Source organism: Astatotilapia calliptera, chromosome 3, assembly GCF_900246225.1.
Source record: "Astatotilapia calliptera chromosome 3, fAstCal1.2, whole genome shotgun sequence".
Classification (NCBI taxonomy): domain Eukaryota; kingdom Metazoa; phylum Chordata; class Actinopteri; order Cichliformes; family Cichlidae; genus Astatotilapia; species Astatotilapia calliptera.
The window spans coordinates 628,524-654,199 of record NC_039304.1 but is presented as its reverse complement, the minus strand read 5'-3'; the positions used below and the strand labels follow the sequence as shown (position 1 = coordinate 654,199).

The following is a 25,676-nucleotide window of genomic DNA, read 5'->3' as shown; positions in this document are numbered from 1 at the left end:
TAACATCGAGTTTAGCTCTTGATAAACTGACCTATATTGTTAGAAAGAAGGCTTCTGAATTTTACAACATCTGGAAGATATTTTTGGATCTACCGAGGAATGGGGATGTGGGGGGGGGGGGGGGGGGGGGGGGGAGTAAAGACATTACTTCAATATTGTTTTATATTGATATATATTTGCCTTCTGTTGACCATCACCTCAGGTTCACCATCACAGTTTCAGCATACAGATGCACACTGTGTAAATATGAACACATTCAAAAACTCATGTCTCAGAAATAAGCACAGCTGTTCATGTTTGTCATTAGTTTCATTTGTAAGTGATCAAAGTAGAAAACAGAACTGATGTTCAAGAACAAACCGTAGCTGCACTAATATTACAGATCTCCATTGTTGTGGTGAACAGACATGTTGCTTTTAAAAATACATGCAGTGTGTGACTGTTCACTGAGACCATGAACGCCACTTCGCTGAAGCATTCTTCTTCTTCTTCTTCTTGCCATTAAATTGGAAGCAGAAGCAGCACGAGCTGATTTGATCTACTGAAAGGAAAAAGCAGAACATCTGAGTTGAAACCAGTCAGCTGAAATCATTAAGACAGGAACAAATTCAATGCAGTGTCTCAAGTGGCTTAGCCTGTTACAACTGTTGATACAAGCTAAATACGGTTAACACACAGTGTCAGGGAGCTCCAGTGTGGGAACTAGTGGCTTTACATTTGTAGTCATTTAACTTTCATCCATTCATTCATTTAATTCAGGAGGAAGAAATGCCAGGTTGGTACAGGGATTTGGTCCCAATGCTGTCTTTAATTAAATGACTTGGTTCAGTTTATGGCTGGGCTGTATGTGGGGTTATATCATGTTATTTGGGCAGGAGTTCCTGTCCCCTGTTAGACTTAGAAAGTTTCTCCATAAGTAGAGTTTCTAACTCTTCTAGCACATCTGTGGCTGACAGCTTTTTGGTGGCTCTTTTTACCCCACACTGGTTGTGAGTGTGTAAATAGCCCCACTAGTTCTTTTGGGTTGCAGTTAACTAGGGAGGAAGGGGTGGGTATGCCATGATTAGATGAATAACAATTATATGGGATACATAAATTTCATAATGCATGCATATATCTCTATCAATTAAACCTGGCCTGAGGGCTGCCATTTTTTACATTCAGTTATTTCTCTTAGAAATGTTGAATCTAAATAATGAATGTGTTACAGTTAAAGTGAAACACTGGTCATTGTAAATGGCTCATTGGGACACAGAAACCTTTAAATTAAACCTGATATCTAGTGTCAAACAATATCAAAGCTGTAAAAGATGTTTACAGTCAGAATTTATAAAACTATGATTGTAAATAAATTCAAACAAGTGAGCTTTTCTCTTTGTGCTGAATATCAACACTGTGATTTCTTAGACTGTAAGCTTTACTTTAGCACAACCAGTTGTAGAAGCCGTCACTCCAAATGTCTTTTGATAACAAGAAAAAAATACCTTTTCAGTACACGGCCTGAAGTTCTTCTCCGACATCTTCTGCCATCAGCTTTGTCTGCTGGTTTGAAGACAATAAACCACAAAAAATATGATTTAGTCACTTTGTCTGCGTCATGCAGCTCAAAATGTGTCGTGTAACGATGATGTTGAATAGCCGTCGTTATCCCTCTGCTGTGTCAGTAGGATTGTACTGTACAGCATCTCATTGATATGTGAGGAATGCTAATGTAACACGATAACAGACTTACATCATTAAAACATAAAGGACAGTAGATATTTAGATATTTTTATATTTATATTACATTTTATAGCTGACGGATATTACTAAATAGATAGAATTTACTAAATAGCTGGATGAAGATGAAAAATATGTCTATAATAACAAATGACCATGAGAGCCAGTAGAATTAATTCAACTGGACACTCAAAAGACGTACTTAAATGCTCTTTAAGTGGCAGAACAGATGAACAAACAGTTAATTGCTTACTTGAGATGAAATCTGCTCAGCTACTTTGAAAACAGCTTCTAACTGGTTCCTCCTTTAACAGGATGACTGCTCAGGGGTAAGGCCATCATGTAGTCCAGCAACCTTTATGGTTCTGCTTTGATTCAACAGGAGCTATTAGGGAAACCTTCCAGCGCCTCCTGTGAAAGACACAGGCATAAACACACAAACATTTATTAACATGTTCCACTGTCTCCCAGTTTGATTTTCTCATCCTGTGGACAACAACATACAGGGATGCAGGTTTATTGTTAACTTTTGTAAGGTTTATTTACTGAACATATCCAGCTGCAGCTCCACTGTGATCCTGAACTGGATAAGCACTTAAGAAAATGTGTCAATAAATGGACGTACATCAACTTACTATATTTATCCAAACAGACGGGACCAATAATGCTTCACTGAGTTAGAGACTTTAACGTCTCTTCTATGTAAGAATGTCTCGTGCTGATATACCTGCAAACTTGACAACAAAGGTTTTTCAGACTACATGTAGCTGTCCTCTATGTCAGCTCACACATTTACATTCATGTCACACTTATTTCTGCTTTCCCATTTTATAATTATTACTTACATTTTGATTAGATACCTTGAGTTTGTAAATGATCAGATTACATAATTGGAATACAATGTATCCAATTCAGGATTGCGGGAGGATGAAGCCTATCCCAGCTGATACAGGACAAAGACAGGCTGCCAGTTTATTGCAGGGCTAATACAACATGTGTAACAGAAAATCCACTTAAATGTTTGATATTTCTTATAATAATCATAATTATGACTATTATTTAAAGGTTTCTTCATAAATACATTTTGATTTTTTTATAACCCCTAAAATATAAACCTGAGCTGTTTCAGATTCTGACCTCTGACCTCAGTGACCTGGCTGTGTCCTCACTGCAGCTCCCTCTTGGAAGTACGTCTGCTTCTTGTCTTCCCCCAGTGTTGACCGCCTGATATCAAGATATCACGTACTGTAACTGAGGAACAAAAAAGGACAAACACTTGCCTTCATTTAAAAGTACATTCATACAGAGATAATCTATGGAAACACACTAGTTCACAGTTTGGGAGGAACCAGTTCCTGTGAAACATTTCTGTATATGAACATCATGTGGAGAATGAATGAAATGAGTTCTTCAGGTGACTCAGCAGTCCCACACTGACAAATGAAATCTAGTAAAACTATTAAGCATATTTGCTCTTCTGAAATCTGTGTTAAACAACAACAAACATAAATTAGTAACAAAAATACAGCTGAGTAGAGGCTTTACAAACTACCAGCAGCCATTATGCTAAATTTTAATCTTCAAATGTTTCTGAGCCGTCTTCAACCTGCTTTTAACACATTAAAGTCCCACAGTCAATGCAGCCTGACTCAATCCTAGATGTTCAGCACACAGAGGTGCCGTTTAAAGTTTAGTGTTAACCTGAGTCACTGATCATTTGCAGAATTACAGAGTCTGGCAGTCTTTGCATGATGTCCACGTCACTGTAAGTTTCTAGCTGACTCTCAGGTGTGACAGGTGTGCCAGCAGGAAAGAGTAATAATAACCTGCATCCTGAGGTTTGTCATGCAGGATTAAAGGAGCCAGGCTTTGTTCACACAGCTAGGATTGTATTTTACACTGACCCTGGGTCAGTATAAGTATCATACAGTTTAAACGAAGCACTGAAACTTGCACATATTTATTATAGATGCACTGAAGCTAATCGAGATATTTGCTGTCAATCTGTGGCTGCGATTAAACACTTTACTGGAAACTTTATTAACTAGTAACTTCATCAGTCATGACAGAAGCTAATATTTCTGTGCTAGCATCGTTTAAACAGTAACAGCTTTACTCCAATATAAGCTAACGTTTACACCGTAACTTTAAGCTAGCACCATAAAGACGGTAAAACACGTAATAATATCTACAAATGCATCTTAAAGCTGTTATATTAGCACTCGGTGTATTACTAACATAAGCACATTAACATTATTGACACTCGCTGACTTTTAAATGCTGTCCATTTAAATGGTCTTACCTGTACACACTGCATATCCACCGGATTCCAGCCAGAGTGGATTCTGGAGTCTTCCACGCTCCTGTTAGTGATCCTCCATCTGGATGGATGATAACAACCTTCTGAACAATCTAGCAGGAGATGGCCCATATCTATGGGACTGATTTGTGCTAATAACGCCCATTGTATGGACTGATAACAGCCGAAGCGGGTGAATAAAGTCACCCAGTCGCTAGCTGTGCCATTACCCAGCATACATCACTCCCTCCATAAATGCAATAAACGATACAAAAGTATCGTTCTACCTGTTTTTCAGGTAGTTGTTTACATTATATAATTTATTGTGTTCAGTATACGTCACTACAATGTGATTTTGGAAATATATAAATATACAGACAACAGGCTCTACCACGGCAATCTCTTGTCGTCAATAAGCAACGTTTAGGGAGCTCTATAGTATTCAATGAGAGGACCCTGCACATCAATTCTCGTCGCGAGGGGGGTACCCTGTGCGTCGATAAGTGAAGCAGAGGGAGCCTGACCATGCGTCACACGTTTGACGAGTTGGGAGTGAGAACGTGTTGGATAAAGCCATAAATATGTGTGTCTGAGTCTTCTATCAAAAGTTACAGCTATTTATATGAAGTTGTACAAAAATGCTTTATTTCGTCAAGACAGTGCGTTTCTCACTAATACATGCATTTGAATGGGGAACTCGCCCGAAACAAAGTATAGGTTTTCATTATGTGAATAACTTGAAAATCTTAGCTCAAACAGCTGCAAAACCGGGGACAACAGGACAACAGGGGACTGTGATGCCAGCTTCTACAATCCACATTACACCAGGGACAGTGCTTCCTGTGAGGCCATCTTCACCCCACCAGGGCCTGCTTGTTGATGCCATCCACATTAGGGCCTGTGGTGCTGGTCGATATCATGTACATTTCACCAGGGCCGGTGTTGTTGGCTGAGGCAATCCACATTGCATCATTGCCACTGCTCCCTGTGAGGCCATATTCACCACTCCAGGGCCTGTGCTCCTGGCTGATACCATGTACATTTCACCAGGGAGTATGTTGCTGGCTGAGGCCATCTACAATTCACCGGGGCTTGTGCTACTGTCTGAGGCCATCCACATTACACCAGGTCTTGTGTTACTGGCTGAGGCCAGCTAAATTTCACCTGGGCCTGTGTTGCTGGCTGTTGCCATCGACAATACACAAGGGAGTATGTTGCTGGCTGTTGGCATCCACAATGAACAAGGGCCTCTGCTAGTTGCTGATGCCAGCTAGGGCTGCTCAATTATGGCAAAAATGATAATCACGATTATTTTCACTGAAATTGAGATCTCGATTATTTGACGATATTTATTGAACCCTTTAAGACCTACTATAGAACCAAGTCCGCCAGAGCTTATATTATTTTTTTTACATGTTATAGTGCCATTGGGAGCATTTCAAGTTGCTATACATCAATACAACTATTATAGCCCATATTTTAATAATATGTATGCATTAAGTCCATAGTAACTACATTAATTGCAAAAAAGTGCAATAAACTACAAAAAAATTGAAAATCATTTTTGTTTTTGTTTTTTACATATATTTCTACTTGGAGAAATTTAAGAGGTTTATCCCTCAAAACTTTAAATACAAAAAATAGTTTACAACAACAGGAGATTTATTTTGAGTGTCTTCATAGTTTTGTTTTGGAGATAAAGCAATTTTTATATACTGCAGGAAAAACAAAAAAACAATCCCATGATTCAAATTTGCAAAGAAAACAGCATGTGCATCAAAATAAACTATTTCCAGCAGTGCAATATGAGTTCTAAGCATCACAGAAACTATTCAGAAAAGTCAAACATGACTTATAAAAACACCAGTATAGGCTTTTAAGGCCTACAAGTAAAAAACTACATTTTCCGCGAAGATGACGTCACTTCCGGTTTCTGGGAGGAAATGGTGGACATGCGATCGTTCACGCTGACGTCTGTTTCACTGTGGGAAGTGTTACGAACAGCTGATCGGATCGGCAAAGTTTCTGGAATATTATGTTTTTGTTCCTGCAAGTGCTTTTTATGCAATTTTTGCAAAGCTTTATGTGGAAGGAAACCGTGACCGAGGACAAGCTGATGGCATAAAATGTAAGTACAACTCCTCCGGTTTCATATGCAAAAAAAAAATTATTGCGCCAGCTTACACGGTTCAGGTTCTACAGGGATTTAAAAATAGTTACACAAAATGGAGGGTGCTGCTCTGACTGGCTTTAAAGGGTTAACAATAAAATGTATTGAATAATGACTTTAAAAAATAATATAAAATAGTGTGCAAATACTGATAACAGTGCAAATGTTTGCAATATAAGAAATAAATGAAAAATGTAAACATCTATGTTTAGTGAACTTTGCAGTGCTGCTATGTGGTACAGCTACGACACCGTAGCAAAGTTTACACACTGTGTCTACTTGATCCACGTCTGACTCCGCGAACCCATAATGTTTCCACACCACTGAAGTTTTTTTTACCCCTCTTTTCAACCAACGGCAGTCACTCTCCTCTCCAAATACAGTGGGGCAAAAAAGTATTTAGTCAGCCACCGATTGTGCAAGTTCCCCCACTTAAAATGATGACAGAGGTCAGTAATTTGCACCAGAGGTACACTTCAACTGTGAGAGACAGAATGTGAAAAAAAAATCCATGAATTCACATGGTAGGATTTGTAAAGAATTTATTCGTAAATCAGGGTGGAAAATAAGTATTTGGTCACCTCAAACAAGGAAAATCTCTGGCTCTCACAGACCTGTAACGTCTTCTGTAAGAAGCTTTTCTGTCCCCCACTCGTTACCTGTATGAATGGCACCTGTTTGAACTCATCATCTGTATAAAAGACACCTGTCCACAGCCTCAAACAGTCAGACTCCAAACTCCGCCATGGCCAAGACCAAAGAGCTTTCGAAGGACACCAGGAAAAGTATTGTAGACCTGCACCAGACTGGGAAGAGTGAATCTACAATAGGCAAGCAGCTTGGTGTGAAAAAATCAACTGTGGGAGCAATCATCAGAAAATGGAAGACATACAAGACCACTGATAATCTCCCTCGATCTGGGGCTCCACGCAAGATCTCATCCCGTGGGGTCAAAATGATCATGAGAACGGTGAGCAAAGATCCCAGAACCACACGGGGGGACCTGGTGAATGACCTGCAGAGAGCTGGGACCAAAGTAACAAAGGTCACCATCAGTAACACACTACAACGGCAGGGAATCAAATCCCGCAGTGCCAGACGTGTTCCGCTGCTGAAGCCAGTGCATGTCCAGGCCCATCTGAAGTTTGCCAGAGAGCACATGGATGATACAGCAGAGGATTGGGAGAATGTCATGTGGTCAGATGAAACCAAAGTAGAACTTTTTGGTATAAACCCAACTCGTCGTGTTTGGAGGAAGAAGAATACAGAGTTGCATCCCAAGAACACCATACCTACTGTGAAGCATGGGGGTGGAAACATCATGGGGCTGTTTTTCTGCCAAGGGGACAGGATGACTGATCCGTGTTAAGGACAGAATGGATGGGGCCATGTATCGTGAGATTTTGAGCCAAAACCTCCTTCCATCAGTGAGAACTTTGAAGATGAAACGAGGCTGGGTCTTCCAACATGACAATGATCCAAAACACACCGCCCGGGCAACAAAGGAGTGGCTCCGTAAGAAGCATTTGAAAGTCCTGGAGTGGCCTAACCAGTCTCCAGACCTCAACCCCATAGAAAATCTGTGGCGGGAGTTGAAAGTCCGTGTTGCTCGGCGACAGCCCCAAAACATCACTGCTCTCGAGAAGATCTGCATGGAGGAATGGGCCAAAATACCAGCTACTGTGTGTGCAAACCTGGTAAAGACCTATAGTAAACGTTTGACCTCTGTTATTGCCAACAAAGGTTATGTTACAAAGTATTGAGTTGTACTTTTGTTATTGACCAAATACTTATTTTCCACCCTGATTTACGAATAAATTCTTTACAAATCCTACCATGTGGATTCATGGATTTTCTTTTTCACATTCTGTCTCTCACAGTTGAAGTGTACCTCTGGTGCAAATTACTGACCTCTGTCATCATTTTAGGTGGGGGAACTTGCACAATCGGTGGCTGACTAAATACTTTTTTGCCCCACTGTAACTTCTGCTTAGCTTTCCGAGCTTCCCTCGGGTCCTCTTAATTGTTGTGACGCATGTTCGAAACGAGAGGTGCGCTCGATTTGCCACACGGAGCAGCGCGAGAGTAAAGCACGAGGGAGGGGCTAATAATCGGCTCAGTCACTTTTAATGATCGTTAAAAGCCCAGATCGCAATCGTGATTAAAATTCGATTAATTGAGCAGCCCTAATGCCATCCACATTTCACCACGGCCAGTGCTCCCTGTGAGGCCATCTTCACCCCACCAGGGCCTCTGGTGCTCGTTGATGCCATCCACATTACACCTGGGCCTGTGGTGCTGACCGATATCATGCACATTTCACCAGGGCCAGTGGTGTTAGATGATGCCATCCACATTACAACAGGGCCTGTGCTACTGGCTGAGGACATTTACATTTCACCAGGGCCTGTGTTGGTGGCTGATCCCATCCACAATATACAAAGGCCTGTGCTACTGGCTGATGCAATCCACATTACACCAGGGCAAGTGGTCCCTGTGAGGCCATATTCACCACACCAGGGCCTGTGCTGTTGGCTGAGGCCATCCACATTACACCAGGGACTGTGATGCCGGCTTCTACCATCCACATTACACCAGTGACAGTGCTTCCTGTGAGGCCATCTTCACCACACCAGGGCCTCTGCTGCTTGTTGATGCCATCCACATTACACCAGGGTGTGTGTTGCTGACCAATACCATCCATATTTCGCCAGGGCCAGTGTTGTTAGATGAGGCCATCCACATTACAACAGGGCCTGTGCTACTGGCTGAGGCCAACTACATTTCACCAGGGTGTATGTTGCCAGCTGAGGCCATCTACATTTCACCAGGGCCTGTGTTGCTGGCTGATCCCATCCACAATACACAAAGGCCTGTGCTACTTGCTGATGCCATCCACATTACACCAGGGCCAGTGCTCCCTGTGAGGCCATCTTCACCACACCAGGGCCTGTGCTGTTGGCTGAGGCCATCCACATTACACCAGGGCCTTTGCTGCTGTCTGAGGCCATCCATATTACACCAGGGACTGTGATGCTGGCTTCTACCATCCACATCACATGCTGCTCTATAGACAATCCCACTCTCAGCAATCCTGCTCATGCTGGTCACTTTACTTTATCTCACTCAAGGTCACTTTCACTCACATTGTAAACTGTAAAGCTGCTATGTTGGCCATCTGAAACACGTCAAAGCCACTTTAAATCATGATTGTAAATTTTAAAATGTCATTTACCCTTTACCTCAAAGTGTATACAATTCTATTCTTGTTCTTGCTCTTACTGTATTTGTTGTTGTTCTTTTGCACTGGAGCCTCGTCATCTTGTCTCTCTATATACTGTACTGTGGGATGACAATAAAGTTTCCTTTGACTTTGACAATGTCAATGTTTTATTGCACGTGATAAAATTTACTGTGACAGAAAGTTGACAGTTAAAACACTGTTTGCACTTTCAGTGTAACATGTGGTAATGTCCTCCCAACAAAGCAGAGGACCTGCAAAAAACGAGTCATTTGTGTTACATCTCAGTGTCCACTCTCTTCCCGGCAGGACAAAAATACACTGGAGTGACGGCGTTGCAGAAAAGACATTTTCCAGAGGAGGTGACGAAATCTTGACATATTCAGGACCAGAGATGGAAAAAAGTAATCGGATTACAGTAACGCGTTACAAGTAACGCATTACTGTAATCCGATTACTTTTTTCAAGTAACGAGTAAAGTAAGGGATTACTATTGCAAAAACGGTAATTAGATTACCGTTACTTTCCCGTAGGAACGCTGCGTTACTGCGTTACTAAAACCGTGATTTTTTTGCGAGAATGTCTCATGACAGTGACAATAGCAAGTGCGACGTTTGTGACAACAGCTGTGTGCAGATCAACAATGGATCACATATCGAGTGCGGGAGAGAGTATGAGCGTGCAGCGTTTAAAGCGTGGAAGTACTGACCTTACTTTGAGTTTGATTCCATAAAAAGTGACAAAAACATTAGTGTCCGTTGTGCGTGGGAAGAAAACTTCTTTTTACAGCGAAAAAAACCTCCTAAACTTCCAAGCAAGCACCGAGTGTGCTACGACGTAATGGGAAACTCACAGAGAAACTCGCGGATTCTTCCACTGACCGCTGCGGCACACCTGCACCAGGATAATCCTCCGCCTACCCTACTCCCTCTTTACAGGTGAAAATAGAGCAAAAAGACCGCTAGTCTTTGACTTTATTTATTTTCTGCTGTGTTTTACTTGCATCTATTTGAAAGACTGTGTGTAAACACACAAAAAATATATATTTTATGTGCTGGAATGTGCAGAAAATAGGTTTAAATATTAAACAAATTTCTTCCAGTCAGAGAATGTTGCATATAATTAAATGTTTGCTTGATGCATAAAGTTAAAAGATTAAAAGTAATAAAACAAGTTTTAAAAAGAGACTTTTCATCTGATTACATTTTGTATGATGGATTATGTAGAAAAGGTAGAATTGGGCTGAAAGATCTATCGCTTTATCACCTATTCAGGTTGTAAATCGTGTTTTTAAATAGTAACTAAGTAACTAAGTAATTAATTACTTTTGAAAATAAGTAATCAGTAAAGTAACGGGATTACTTTTTTGGGGAAGCAATCAGTAATTAGTTACTGATTACTTTTTTCAAGTAACTTGACCAACACCAAAGAGAGTGAACATGAAAGCAGCATGCAGCTGTAGCTGGGGTATGGATAGAATTAAACCCAGAATTTTTTTCTTATTCTTATTTTATTAAATTATATTTTTATGTATGTACATGTTTAGAATTAATGTAATTATTTGGTAAAATATGTTTAAATGTTTTGTATTATGAAGTAAAAAAACGTTTTTTGATTGTGTTTATTTTGTTTTATTTTGATCTTGAACAAACTTGGTGGCTGTAGGGCAAATTTTATTGGATGGTGAAAATGATTGGCTTTTATCAGTTTATTCTTTCCTGTATTCGTGGCTGTTTGGTTTGGAGCTCGGTTTTACTTTGGTGGTTCGGACCGGAAGTGGTTTCTTTTCCTGAGTATTTTGACGCTCGGATGAGTCTGTGAGGGAGGCACAGTTGAAGAACGCTGGCAGTGTCGAGGGTCACAGGAATGTATAGTAAACACAGGCAGAAAAATACTCACACATCCCCGGCACAGTGTGGACGTGTGCTCGCTCTTCTTTGTTTCTTGGTGCTGAACGGCGCAGTGGAAGGAGCCCCCAGACACGGAGAGCGAGGTAAGAGTACCGCCGAAGAAACTTCTTGTGCTTAACAGTTGCTGTTGACCCGCAAAAGCGCCTGCCTCTGTGAGAAGGCTTTAGTTTAAGCAAGAAACATGTCACTTTGACACACAGAAGACCGTATTTTTGGTCTGTGTGATGACGTTTCAGTGAAAAAAGATGTTATCAAAGCTGTTATTAACGGCCAGCACATGACCTGCAGACCTTTGCTGGGTGTCCTGTACTCAAGAGTACGCCACTGACTGCAGCAGCAGTGCGATATCTGTTAGATGTGATGTTACTGTGATGTTAATGGGGGAGGGGGCTCTTCTACTGAAATCTACCAAAGACTCGCCATGTTTAGGAAATCAGAGGCCAGATGTGTTCCAGGCGTTATGCTGGGCAGACACTGTGCGATTTTTTTTCAGTCGCGCGATTCAGCTCCTGCTCAAACTGCACGATTGACTCGCAGGAGTTCGTAGATCACGGCACAGGGTCTCACACTATACGACCCGATGCTCTGATGCGACCTGAGTGCTCAAACTGTGCGTCCATAAAATGAAGGTTATAACTGAAATTCTGTCGCTCGCTCTCTCTCTCTGTCTTTCACTCACACAGACACACCACCACCATCAACTTTGTTAAATTGCTAATGAAAAACATTGATCAGGCAGCTGTGATTGAGCAGGAGTGTAGATCCAACTATTTTCATGGTTGTTGTGGTCGTGATAATTTTGTGAGGCCACATCGAAAAGGCTCGGGTGAGCTTGCCATAGTTCTACAAGTTGTGCCTCCATCGCTTGTGTCCAGATCACACGCCGCACTGCCGTGCTGCGCCGTCTTTTTCGCTGACATTTGTGTTTGCGCGTGCGCAGTGTGAGAAGCTGCGACGACACCCTCGCGACCAAGCGATTGATGATCGCACGACTCAAAAATCGGCTCAAATGGGCCAAAAATCGCACAGTGTAAGCCCAGCATTAACGAGTTATTGTGAGCAGGCCAGATTCTAACTGTGGCATCGTCTGCGTCTCCCCAACACGGCGAGGGAATTTATCCATGACCTCTTTTACAAGTGTGTTAAGTTTGTTACAACTCAGTAATGTCTTTAGGGGAACTCGCATGTGTGAGTTCAGTATGAGGCCGGTCCATCTTCGTGCGCTGCCCATAAAAGGCAGGCTCAGAGAGTCGCTGGAGGATAGGCAGACTGATGCAGCCCAGAGCCAACAGGCTGGCTCCCACACTGGATTTATGTATGATTAAGGATGATATGAGAGAAGAAACGGCTAATTTATTGGTAAATAAATCAATGATGATGATGATATGATGCATCCACTGTTACTACTAATTTTAGAAGTAACAATAGTAACTGAAATAAAATTATTAATGATGATGATAACAATCATGAATGATAAGTTATTAATACAGTGTAGCTGCCACGTTTGTAAAGTGGTATGGGAGTGGTTGAGTTAGTGGTATTTCGTTAAGTAACCGGGTGATTCAGTCTTTGATGTCTGAGTTTTTTCTTTCTTTTTTGTGTGGTGTAAATGTGGCATTTACATTACTGTGGCAAGTTTAGATTCTTCACCTGCAACTGATTATAAGTGATAAAGTGTCAATCTAAAGAACATGTAAAGTCACCGGTCTAAGTGCCTTTAATCAGTTCTTGCGTGCTGCTTACAGCTCTCATCCCTGCATATGTCTTCTGTTTGGAATTCTGTTCTGCAGGACAGTCACCCACTTCCTCTCTAACTCTGGTGCCCTCTCAGACCCTCACTTATTCTCTCATGAATTTTGAATTACTTTTCACAGAGTTAACATCACAGGTACAGAGATATCATATCATATCTGTCATATCACGGATCTGAGAGAAGAAGGGAAGGAGCTATATGAAAATGATTTGTGATGTTGCAGAGCTGGATGACTGCACTTCTGTTCTGTAAGTGCTGATTTATGACTAAAAATCTTAAATCCTGTAACAAATCCCTAAAAGCTCACTTAAAAATATCTTAATTGGCTCCCCTGTGGGCTCTGAAAGGGAAACTCCAGCAAATACATATAACCGGTAGGAAAATCCTAACATCTATCAGCATGTCTACAGGTAATACAAATAAAGAAACAAAAAGAACAAAACAACAACATGCAGGTCATAAAGAACTAGATTTCCATACTGGATCAGATTTACTGGACAGAAGAGGAATGAATGTTAACAGAAGCAAGACAGAATACTTATGTTTGTGCATGCAAGGGAAATGGTTGTAAAAGTGAACACCAAAGGAGTGGAGAGAGTGAAGTTAGATGTTCAAATATCTGGGTCAACCATTTAAAGCAACAGAGAGGTGAAAAAGAAAGTGCAGGCAGAGTTGAGTGGGTGGAGACGAGTGCCAGTGTTGATTGGTGAGAGAAGGGTAACAGCAAGAATGAAAGGGATTTAAAAGAACCTACCCACCACTTTAATCACACATTGTTTTAACATATGGTATAGAAACTGAACATTTAGAATAGAATAGAATTGAACTTTATTGTCATTGCACATGTCACAGGTACAAGGCAACAAAATGCAGTTTGCATCCATCCAGAAGTGCTTTAGCCATGATATAGATATATTACAAATATATTAGGGGTGTGTATTGGTAAGAATCTGGCGATACAATATCTATCATAATACAGGGGAGACGATACGATATATTGCGATACTAAAAGCCAGACGATATTTGTGTTTAGGACTGAATTTAATTAAGAAAAATCACAGTAAACAGTCCAAACTGTTAAATGCTTGACATGAGCCATGTAAAACAAAAACACTCTCTCTAAGTTCAAAATGAATGGAGAAATTAACATCTGCCTTATGAGAAGTCATGTCAAATAAACAAATAAAAACTACTTTACTGAAATATCAACTATTTCTTTAACATGAAAAAAGGTAAACAATGTAACACTGAGGCCTTACTTACTAAGTACTATGATTGTAAAAAACGAAAACAAAGCACTTTTTATGTGACCTTAACATAAACAAATATAAATCAAAAATGAAACTGCTTGAAGAATCCAAGTAAACATTAACAAACAATGTAAAGTGCTATTAAAATTAAGTGTTAATAAAATAAAGTACAGCTCTGCAATGTCCAACAATGGAACACTTTTAGTAAAAGCTGAAAAGGGGAATTTACTCATTCAAATAAGTGCTTATGAGACTCAACCAAAATACCAAGCATTCTCAAATCTGAGATTTTACATGTTATAGTGTTTTCTCAGTGCTTATTTTTCAATTTCCAGATTTTTGTGCAGGAATACAAGCTGGTCGACATGGTCAGCTCTCAGGACACTTCTCTGTGCATTTACCATGTCTCCTGCAGAGGAGAAAACTCTCTCTGCAGAGACACTTGTTCCAGGAATGCATAGGAAACTCCTTGCTACTTTGGATAGTTGAGGGTATTCCTGTTCATGGTCCTTCCACCAACTGAGAGGATTTCCTGTGAGAGGCAAAGGGGTCTCATCTCTATACCTCTTGATCTCAGCTGCAGCAACATCATGTTCTGATTTTGGTGCAGTATTGTCACAAACATAGCTCCAAGCAAGTCCACCAATGCACATGAGGTCCTCTGTCTCTTTAGAGGTGGCAGAGGGATCGAGTCAAAGCTGTTTTTGTTATGTGGGTGATAATCCTCCTCTGTGGTATTCTCTTCCTCCACTTGTTTGTCAGACTCCTTATTCTTTTGCTCCTTAAAAACATTAAATTAAAATAGTATTAATGTCACAAAGTCAAAATTTAAAACCAAGATTCACCCTGTTCTGCTCTAATATCTGATGACAAATGTCATCAATATACTTTTTTTTTTTAAACTTTATTCACTTTCTTATAAATTCAGTTGAATTTTTCCAAGTAAATTCATTCATTTATTTACTTCCTTTTCCCCCCCTTCTTTATCACAGCCACCACAGTGTCCAACAGTCTGGAATAGGTCTCATTGGCCTCTGCTTCAGACAGGAAGGGCAGGTCCTTAAACCGAGGATCAACAGTTGATGCCATCCATAGTGTCTCCCTCTCATTTACATATCTCTTTCCCAGATCTTCTGCTATGGCAGTCTTAATGTCCCTTACTGTCGGTGTATCATCAACACTTTCTTGTGCACCCATCACAAGCTTGGCATGAAGAGGAGCAATGATGGACAGGGTTGGCATGCTCCCCTCTCTCACCAGGGTGGCGTCCTTCATAGGCTTGAGTGCCCTGACAACTTCTTCTGCACATATGATGTCAGACTCACTTAATGTGAAAATTTCTTTTTCACTCTTCCTAACTTCTGCAGAAAGCAGAGCCGCACAGATGGCTGGTTGCTGTTCTAAAAATCGATCTATCATATCATAGGAGCTGTTCCATCTTGTAATTACGTCCGTGATCAATCTGTGAGCTGGTAGCTGAAGGAGGCACTGTTTCTGTTTCTGCTTCAACTGATTGCTGGCTGTGGTGCTGCGCCTAAAAAAGGCTGTTACACGTCGGATCCTCCCGAGAAGTCGCACCACGGATTGTATTTTCATTGCTTTCTGTGAGGCGAGATTCAGACTGTGTGCAAAACATTGTATGTGCGTTATGCCTGCAAGTCTAGCCGTGAGAGCCATGTTTGGTGCATTATCGCTAACAACAACAACAAGGTCCTTTGCGTTCAATCCCCATTCAGCCACAGCGTCAGTTAGTAACGCTGCAATGTGTTCACCTGTGTGACTGTCATGCATGGCTCGGGTTTGTAGTACATGAGACTGAAGGTTCCACTGGTCCGTTATGTGATGAGCTGTAACAGTTACGTACGATTCAGTGGCTCTCGAAGTCCAAGAATCGCATGTCAAAGCAACTGTCTCTGCCGAGCTGAGAGAGTCCAGCACTGTCGCTTTGACTTCTTGGTACAACTTTGGCAGAGCGATGTCCGTGATGTGTTGTCGGGAAGGAACGGTGTAACGGGGCTCCAGCGTTTTAATCCTATTACGAAATCCTTTATTCTCCACAACACTCAGAGGGCGCATGTCTTTGCAAATAAAAACAAGTACTGACTGCGTTATTTTTGTTGCACGAGTTGAAGTTGCTGGTAGTTTCAAAAAGTTAACTTCTTCAATTGTCCGTTGAGCGAGATCACCTCATTTCGTTTTAAAATTAGCATTTGACGCTACATCGCTATGGTGTCTACACACGTGTGTTCGTAAATTTGTGGTGTTACCCGAATATTTGACTCTATTTGTCATAAATCCAAAATAAGTCCACACATCAGCTTTGAAAGCTGCTGGGGCCGGCTGTATCCTCTCCTCTTCGGTCATCAGTTAGCTAGCACAATTGGCCACTCATCCACTGTTCTGCTTCGTTGGTTTTTGGCAAACTAGACGCTTCTACAGTTATCGCGAGACCTCATTTTTCCGTAACGTAAAGGCGGTAAAAACGGCAAACAAGTGGCCGGAGTTTGAATTGCAACATACAAAAGAAATACACAGTAAATGCATGTAATTTTTCAATTAAAAAATCGATAACACTGATTTTGAATATCGATTCAGTATCATTACACGAAATATCGCGATATTTTAATGTATCGATATTTTCCTACATCCCTAAAATATATATTAGCAATAATATAGATATGTAAGTATATTACAGAAATGGGTCTATTATGGTATGTTATAATGTACACGGTATGAAGGTATGTTATGAATATGCTATAACTATAAGTATGTACAGGCTGTAGTGAGTACAAGCTATGTACAGGCTATGAACAGGATATAAATATGAAAAACTATACAGAATATGAGATGTACAGCTATACATAAATGTGAACTATGCAAGTAATAAACAGTTGTAGAATTAAAAATTATTGTATTTTACAGAATGATTATTTATACAGAATTATACAGTAGTGCAGTTAAGATAAGTGAGATATGTGGATAATTTCTACAGAGGCTATATAAAGTGCTAGTGGTTGAGATTGGTGGTTCAGACCATGTTATTATTGTGTCCGATACAGTTGTCCGTTGTGTGTGTGTGTGTGTGTGTGTGTGTGTGTGTGTGTGTGTGTGTGTGTCCAGTCCATGTGTTTAATGTGGGTCAGATGTCAGGAGGCAGAGTTCAGGAGTCTGGCAGCTGTGGGGAAGAAGCTGTTCCGGTACCTGGTGGTCTTAGTCCGGAGGCTCCTGTAGCGCCTCCCAGAAGGCAGGAGGGTGAAGAGTCCATGTGCTGGGTGACTGGGGTCTTTGATGATTTAACAGTGTTTCCTGAAAACCTTCTCTTTAAAGCCATAAAGCCTTTGAATGAAAACAAACGCTGTTGTGACAGTGATGTACAGTCTTGTGGTATTATTTCTATACATTTTACGTCAGATAAAAACTTTGGTTGTAAGCTTCAGATAATTATTTAATAAAAGCGAGACATTTTAAATGAGAATAAGAAAGTATTTCCTTGTGCCCACCTCTCCCTGTTAATTCCCTACCTGGCCCCTGGCAAAACTTTGCTAGATCCGCACCCGCACCTGCACAGTTACCAGCTGTCAGCGTAACTATTGGGCAGAGAGGTCAGTTTCATGATGATTCATATGCAAATTGTCATGACCATCGATCAGTGGTTATTGATCAATGACCATGAGTACCGTTCACAGAGAGTTGAGGAATGGCTGCAGTCACAGGATTGTAAGATGGTGAAAGATGTACCCTTAGGTCAGCTCCTCGATTCAGAGATGGTCTTTCCCAGTTCACATAAATGACAACAACAGTAGCAGACCCTGATCACAAGATGGCAGTAATTTATACTGGATTTAGTATAGGCTAGATGCATGCACCCGAGTGACACTGTTGTCTAAGATCAAAGGAGAGAGATCACTTTACTTTGGTATTTTTTCATTTGTCTATTTTTAGTTTCAACAAGATGAGCATTGCTTACCTTGCTTATCCTGCCAGAAGGCCACTGCTCCTATCTTGGTTGTTGTTGTATTTGTATTGTTCATGTTATATCAACCATAGTTTCTTTGTTTGATAAATCCCATCTAGTCCAAAAGTATACGTCAGGTGCAACTTTTTCCAGTCTGCATGCTGGTATAGCTTTGAATATCTTATAATCTACATTGCAAACACACTTACTCTCATGGTCCGGAGCAGAGATGGGCAGTAATGCATTACTGTAATCTGATTACTTTTTTCAGGTAACGAGTAAAGTAAGGGATTACTATTGCAAAAACGGTATTCAGATTACCGTTACTTTCCCGTAGGAACGCTGCGTTACTAAAACCGTGATTTTTTATTTTTTTTTGTGAGAATGTCTCATGACGGTGATGTAAGCGAGTGCGACGTTTGTGACAACAGCAGTGTGCATATCAACAATGGATTATATATCGAGTGCGGGAGAGAGTATGAGCGTGCAGCGTTTAAAATAGAGATGGCACGATACCACTTTTTTATGTCCGATACCGATACCGATATCATAAATTTGGATATCTGTCGATACCGATATGAATCCGATATAGTGTTTTTTAATCAACAAAACTGTTTTTTAAATATCTTGCTGCATTTTGTATAAGTTCATACTCAAGTTTAAAACAACAACTACACTAAAGCTATTCTGTTATACCTGTATGCAAAAAAAATATTTCATAGTTCAGCAATACTGATCAATCTAATAAACTTAAACCTACACCATCCTCCCTATTCTGGTATTTTAAAGAGTACTTATGGTAAATATTAAGCAACCTAACTAACAGGGTTCCAACTCCCAGCAACAACAAAAATAAATAAATAAAAAATAGGGAACCACCCCTCACGCTCCACCTCATGATGCTTAATCGACGTAATCAACCTTAATTTGATGCAGTGTGAAAAAAAATGCACAGAAATCAATTATTTTTCAAGAAATATTAAATAGATTCAACATCTTTCTTCAACAAAATTGCAGACTGCACAGATGGTACCTTCCCAAAGGAAAAAGTACTATAGCTTACTAGGGTATTTATATTAGACTTAATAGTCACTATATACAGTAATTGACTTCTATTCATTTTACATCAAATTAAAACTTTGGGTGTCAGATAATTATTTATTAAAAGCTCGACATTTTAAATGAGAATAAGAAAGAAAAGTATGTCTTTGCCCCCTTTTCCCTGTTAATGCCCTATCGGCCTCCCTGGCTAAACTTTGCTAGATCCGCCCCTGCACAGTTACCAGCCGTCAGCTACGTAGAAAAGGATCCTGGTGTAGAAAGTAATATTAAATAAATTCTAACAACAGATTATCAAGCTTAAACATGCTGCTGTTGTTCAACCGCTGGTTTCCTCTTTCTGGTGCAAAGTGGGCCAAAAACAAACAAGAGAGACGGACTCACGACAGAAAAGCCGATCAGCTGATCATTTAAGCAGTTTCATGATTTCATGATAGCAGCAGGAGAGGGAGGGGGAGAGAAGAGGCAGTCGCTCCATATATCGTTTGTTAAGCTTAACGCAGGAATGCTTTACAAACATTCAGAGATGGACTTACACACTTGCTTTACTTCTCTCGGAGATAACTTTGTCGGAGATGAAATGCCGGGTTGCTAGCGAAGCTCCACATGCTATCCAGACCACCGACAGGTCCCGCATGCCACAGCCGCTCTATCACGTGATGCATACTGCTCCGACGTGCTAACGTTCTGAGGTGAGTTACGGCGTGTTGCAAGTTTTGTGAGGTGCTTTCGTGATATTTAATGGATCGGATTACATTTTTTATTTTTCTCCGATATCCGATCCAGTAATTTAGGTCAGTCTCGGACCGATACCGATACATAAATATCGGATCAGTCCATCTCTAGTTTAAAATGTTGAAGTACTGACCTTATTTTGAGTTTGATTCCATAAAAAGTGACAAAAACATTAGTGTCCCGTTGTGCGTGGGAAGAAAACTTCTTTTTACAGCGAAAAAAACCCCCTAAACTTCCAAGCAAGAACCGAGTGCGCTACCACGTAATGGGAAACTCACAGAGAAACTCGCGGATTCTTAAACTGACCACTGCGGCAAACCTGCACCAGGGCAAATCTCCGCCTACGCCACTGCTGCTTTACAGGTGAAAAAAGAGCAACAGGACCGCTAGTCTTTGATGTTATTTATTTTCTGCTGTGTTTTACTTGCATGTATTTGAAAGAGTGAGTGTAAACACACACACACACAAAAAATATTTTATGTGCTGGAATGTGCAGAAAATAGGTTTAAATATTAAACAAATTTCTTCCAGTCAGAGAATGTTGCATATAATGAAATTTTTGCTTGATGCATAAAGTTAAAAGGTTAAAACTAATAAAACAAGTTTTAAAAAGAGACTTTTCATTTGATTACATTTTGTATGATGGATTATGTAGAAAAAGTAGAATTGGGCTGAAAGATCTATCGCTTTATCACCTACTCAGGTTGTAAATCGTGTTTTTAGAAAGTAACTAAGTAATTAATTACTTTTGAAAATAAGTAATCAGTAAAGTAACAGGATTACTTTTTTGGGGAAGTAATCAGTAATTAGTTACTGATTACTTTTTTCAAGTAACTTGACCAACACTGGTCCTGAGTCTGCTGGCTCAGTGTTTTGTGTTTCTTTATGCTTTTGTTTATTCTGAGTATGTATTCTGTTATGATTTGCCATTTGTTAGGTTTCTGTTCTGTGCCTGCCCTGGCCCCACTTCTGTGTTCTGTCTGTCTATGGTGTCACTCTGTCTGTTTAGTTCACTGCCTTGTCTGGTTCTCTGTGTCTGAGTTTCCTGTTTTATTCTGAAGGTCCCCGTCTCATGTGAGTGTGTTCTGTTTTCGAAGCTTTTCAACACAGTCCTCTCTGGTGACATCTGGTGGCCAAAAATATGAAGAGCAGCTTGAATCCACAAAATAAAACCAACTGCTTCGTTAAGATTGCTCACTCTACAGAGTGGAATTCTGTCTGATATTGGGCCACCGTTGTGTTGCTTTAAACGTGTATTTTTTGGGATGACAAAAATGTTATTTATTTCTTTAATAAATAATTTTGACCAGTAAACTTTCCTTGTTTAAACATGCATCATGGTGTGGTCTTTCTTTGCTTGTGACGTCTTGATGTTGGTAAATACAATCATTGAAAAATACCACGTTACATATAATAATATACAACACATTATGGAGTATGCTTCTGCTGTGAGGTCCCGCCTCCATGTACTTATGCAGTTAATCGCTAGATGGTTATTTTTATAAATAATATTACATTAGGGAAATTTCCCTATAATTTTAATAAATTTCCCTTTTTTGACACGCACCGGAGCGTCAGCTTCAAGCGGGCCATCACTATTATTTAGTTTTCCCAGTTTAGGTTTCTTTAGTCATTTGTCATTCCTCACTGCCTCTTCCATCACCCTATTACTTGTAAATAAACGTCACTTGCATTATCAGTTAACTGCCTGCATTTTGGGTCCTTTTCCCTCCAACACAACACGGCCTCGCCTCGACAGCCGTGACACTGTCACCTGACCTCAAACAATAAAACAGAATACTGAAGTTTGTCTTATTCAACTTTCCTAAATTAGAAAGGAATGATATCTTTTATGCAGTCTGACTGCTATTTTTTTTCTTAGAGATGTAGTGATGCTACACTGTCAGCAAGCTGACCCAGTCTATGTAAGAAATCCCACATTATATTAATCTCCCTAATTCTTTTGTGTCTCCAAGGACTGCAGCAGGGAAGGACCGTGATGGTGGAATGGATTTCTCCAAGTCAAACGAAGAGGCATACAGAACCTGCCACAAAGGTCAGATATATATATATATATATATATATTACCGTACACCCTGCCCTATATGAGACAACTGTTGTTGTCATTTGACACCATATTAATAAATTTAAAGGGAAAGGGAAAATATCTCATTAACCTTTCACTTACCTTTTATTTATTGTCACTAAGCTCCATGGCAGCTTAAAATGAGGCTAAAAAAGTGGTATAATAATTGGTCTGTTGTCCATGGCCAGTCATTTAACTGTTTATTATTAGGCCAGTTTATGTGGCTGGTAACTACTGTAGAATGAAAGTCCATGTCTTAGTCCAGCCTCATATTGCTAATTATAGATCAGTTTGTAGTTGTACTTGGTAAGTATGTCTGTTGCTGGACTCCGCCACAGGTGGGATCCAATGTATGAAGATGAAACAAAAAGTCCCAAAACATTATCTATACTTATGTCCAAATATATGTACATAATGACTGCACAATTGCTTGGTATCTGTACTTGTACCTGATTTTTGACTTTGAATATTTAAGCATGGCCATGGATGTTAGTGGCAGCAATGTTGTTGTTGTTTTTTTTTTTTTAAACCACCTCTGTCATTAAGGACATCTGTTATCATGATGGGATGCTTTCCTCTGTGGATTCTTTATTCACTTGAAAGCTTTTACTGCCTTCATCGCCAGCCGACACATTGTTTCAACCTCCACAACCTTTACTGTTTCAGATGGACACAAACATACTAAAAGATACACATTCAGGTGGGAGAATGAAGCCACTAAAGTTTTAAACTCATCTGCTCATCTTGTTTGCCTGAAATTGGTAGTTTGGAAACGGTTTTCAGTGACTTGCTGTACTCAATCTCTGTTTGGCCTGATGGTACCTTGATGCCAACCAAGGAGGAAAAAATTATTGTAAAAAAATTGTTAATTTACAGTTTGTCCTACTCTTATTAGCATCAGCTGTATTTAGTCCACACCTCTTAGAAATAAATAGAATAGATCCGTCACTGTTACAAGAACAACAAAACACAGTATGGCATCTCTTCATTAGCTGCGTGTAGATTTTTACATTAAAAATCCTTTAAAATAAACAAACCAAAAAAAGTTATATATATATAAAATAAATAAAATATAAGAAGCAATGTCATCAGTGGTAGTACACATTGAGTAAGAGGTAGGAATGTTGCAAAACTGTAAACGCTGGCAGCAAAACGTGAACACAACTTCAACACAGCTGTCATCTTTACACACAGCAACTCACAATTGAAAACACGTTTCTAATGGTGTGTTCAACCCCTTTGAACGAAACTGCAAGAGTTAAAGATCTACAATATCAGTATGTGCAAGTGTAACCTACACATACTTTCAGCAGCGACTCTTTGAGTACAATTCTATGTCCATAGGCCTACTGTTTGTATTCTAGATTGTTACAGATGGTACTCTTGCAGTACTGTAGACTATACTGTAATGCACATATATCTGGAGTGCATATACTGTAAATACACTATTTCACAAGTCTCTTTCTGCATCACTTACACACACTTATTTTTATAGAGAGTGTATTACATAGAAAATCTATGGATTACATAGAAAAGCCCCATGAATATATTTTCCATAGATGAAGTAGGGTTCAATCTGGCAAAAAGGAGGTGGAGAGGCAGGAACATAACTGGTCAATGTCCCTGGCCAAATCCCTCACCAACGTACTGGCAATTGTACCCTTTGTGCATTTTACACACCGGCCTGGGGGCGCTGGAGTGCAACACAAGAAAAATAATAAAAAGAAGTAAATCACACAGCGACAGTTTTACAATGACTAGTCGTTTTATTAACTTGACAGGTAGCGAGCGTCAGGGCGGGCATGGCCAAAACAACAAACAAAACACACTGGAAATGAATCAGAACTAACTTACCTATAGTGAATCAACCCCAAAAGAAAATACAAACCTCTAACCCAGGGGTGCCCATTCCCGGTCCTCAAGAGCTACCGTCCTGCAGCTTTTAGATGCATCCTTGTTCCCACACACCTGAATCAAATGAATGGCTTGTTATGAGGCCTTTGCCAAACATGATGGCATGCTGAAGAGATCAAACCATTTGATTCAGCTGTGTTGGAGTAGGGATGCATCTAAAAGCTGCAGGATAGTAGCTCTCGAGGACCGGGATTGGGCACCCCTGCTCTAACCTGTCTCCCTACCCGAAACAGGAGAAAAAGGTTGTAAAAGAAACGGCTTCCCACCCCTACAGCTACCATGTCCAGATACGACTCTCTAAACTGTTTTTACTGCAGCCCAGCTCTGTCACACGCCACGAAGGGCCCCAAACTCACTGGAAACAGGAAGTAGTAGGAGGGGCTGGCGGCCCAGTCAGGTCCCAATTTGTAGCTGGCCTCATTCCCTCTTCCACCAATGGTCAGCCTCCACCTGGAAACTTACATAACAGACAACACAGAGTACAAACAATGCCCCCCGCATGGTGTGGCAAGTAACAGCACCACACGGCAACAATGACCTGGATCATAACATGCAGCTATAGGTAACTGGGGTGGGAAGCATATTGCATTACAAGCATGTTGATTGTGATGTGGATGAGGTGCTCTGGCAGACTGAAAGAGAAGAGAGGATGCAGCAAAGTTGTTTTTTTTTTTGTTTTTTTTTTACTGTAACTCTATGCAGTAGGTTCCTCTGTTGTATATGCAGACCACGGTATGCAGTGATGGGAGTACAAATAACGAGTACAAGTAAGTTACAAGTAATGCCGTTACTTTTTTCACTAACGGGTAATCTAACTAATTACAATTCCTATCGTTACAACGCCGTTACAGTTACTAACAAGAAAATGCGGTCCATTACTAATTTTTAAACAAACAGACGGTTGAAGCTGTGTTCAACTTACCGCATCTTATATCGGTTGTACGGAAGTAGCTGACTACGTAAGTAATCTGGACTCTACAGCTTTAAGCAGCTGCGCACGCTCCCAAGGACGGTAATCATGATCACTGTCTAGCACAACACCTGGAGCTCAGGGGGCAAAACTGAGCTCCAGGTGTTGTGCTAGACAGTGCTGGCATGAGTGCTTCGGCTCGACATCAGTAGCATCAAAGAACTTATGCACACAGGGACTATTCGGCACATCATATGGACATCTACCAAAGAGCAGCTCGCTAACTGCCTGACAAAAGTGGGGATATCAGCACTTGGACTGCTAAGAGCCCTGAGAGAAGGGGAATGGCAGCTAGAAAGCTGAAAGGACTAATGACAAAAAATAAAAAATTAACACTCATAAAAATGTTTCTTTTAAACACTAGTTTGGAATGTTAAATTATGTTTATGTTATATTGTTCAAAAAGAAAAAAAAATTGTTCTAATCTGTTTTCCTTTCCTTAAAAGAAAAAGGGAAGATGTTAAGATGTATCTGTCCCACTGCGCAAGTGTCCGGTGAAGGGGGGCATGGCTACACGCAGGCGGGAAGGGGAAGTAGGAGTTTTTGGAGTGTCAGTTTTTTCTTGTGTGAAGGAACGAAAGAAGGCAACCATTAAAGTTGGAGTTAACATACCAG

General features: G+C 40.3%; 1 protein-coding gene and 1 long non-coding RNA gene across 5 annotated transcripts in view; one reads left to right on the top strand and one right to left on the bottom strand.

The window, feature by feature from the left end:
* Positions 1 to 464: 464 nt before the first annotated feature.
* LOC113016381 (uncharacterized) lies at positions 465 to 3,024 on the bottom strand. 3 transcript variants are annotated; one of them, XR_003271226.1, is made up of 4 exons: positions 2,857 to 3,024; positions 1,973 to 2,130; positions 1,485 to 1,542; positions 465 to 541 (listed from the first exon to the last, which is right to left on the bottom strand). It is a non-coding gene; the product is annotated as an uncharacterized LOC113016381 (long non-coding RNA). The 3 variants fall into 3 exon arrangements; XR_003271227.1 differs by having other exon boundaries at positions 1,485 to 1,539; XR_003271228.1 differs by having other exon boundaries at positions 2,864 to 3,024.
* An 8,206-nt stretch (positions 3,025 to 11,230) lies between these two features.
* Positions 11,231 to 25,676, top strand: part of adam19a (ADAM metallopeptidase domain 19a) — a 95,735-nt gene continuing 81,289 nt past the window's right edge. For both annotated transcript variants that reach the window (XM_026158289.1, XM_026158285.1), the window contains exons 1-2: positions 11,231 to 11,422; positions 22,068 to 22,147. In XM_026158289.1, the coding sequence (XP_026014074.1) occupies positions 11,296 to 11,422; positions 22,068 to 22,147 (207 nt within the window). In that variant the 5' untranslated portion in view covers positions 11,231 to 11,295. The remainder of the gene's footprint in view (positions 11,423 to 22,067; positions 22,148 to 25,676) is intronic.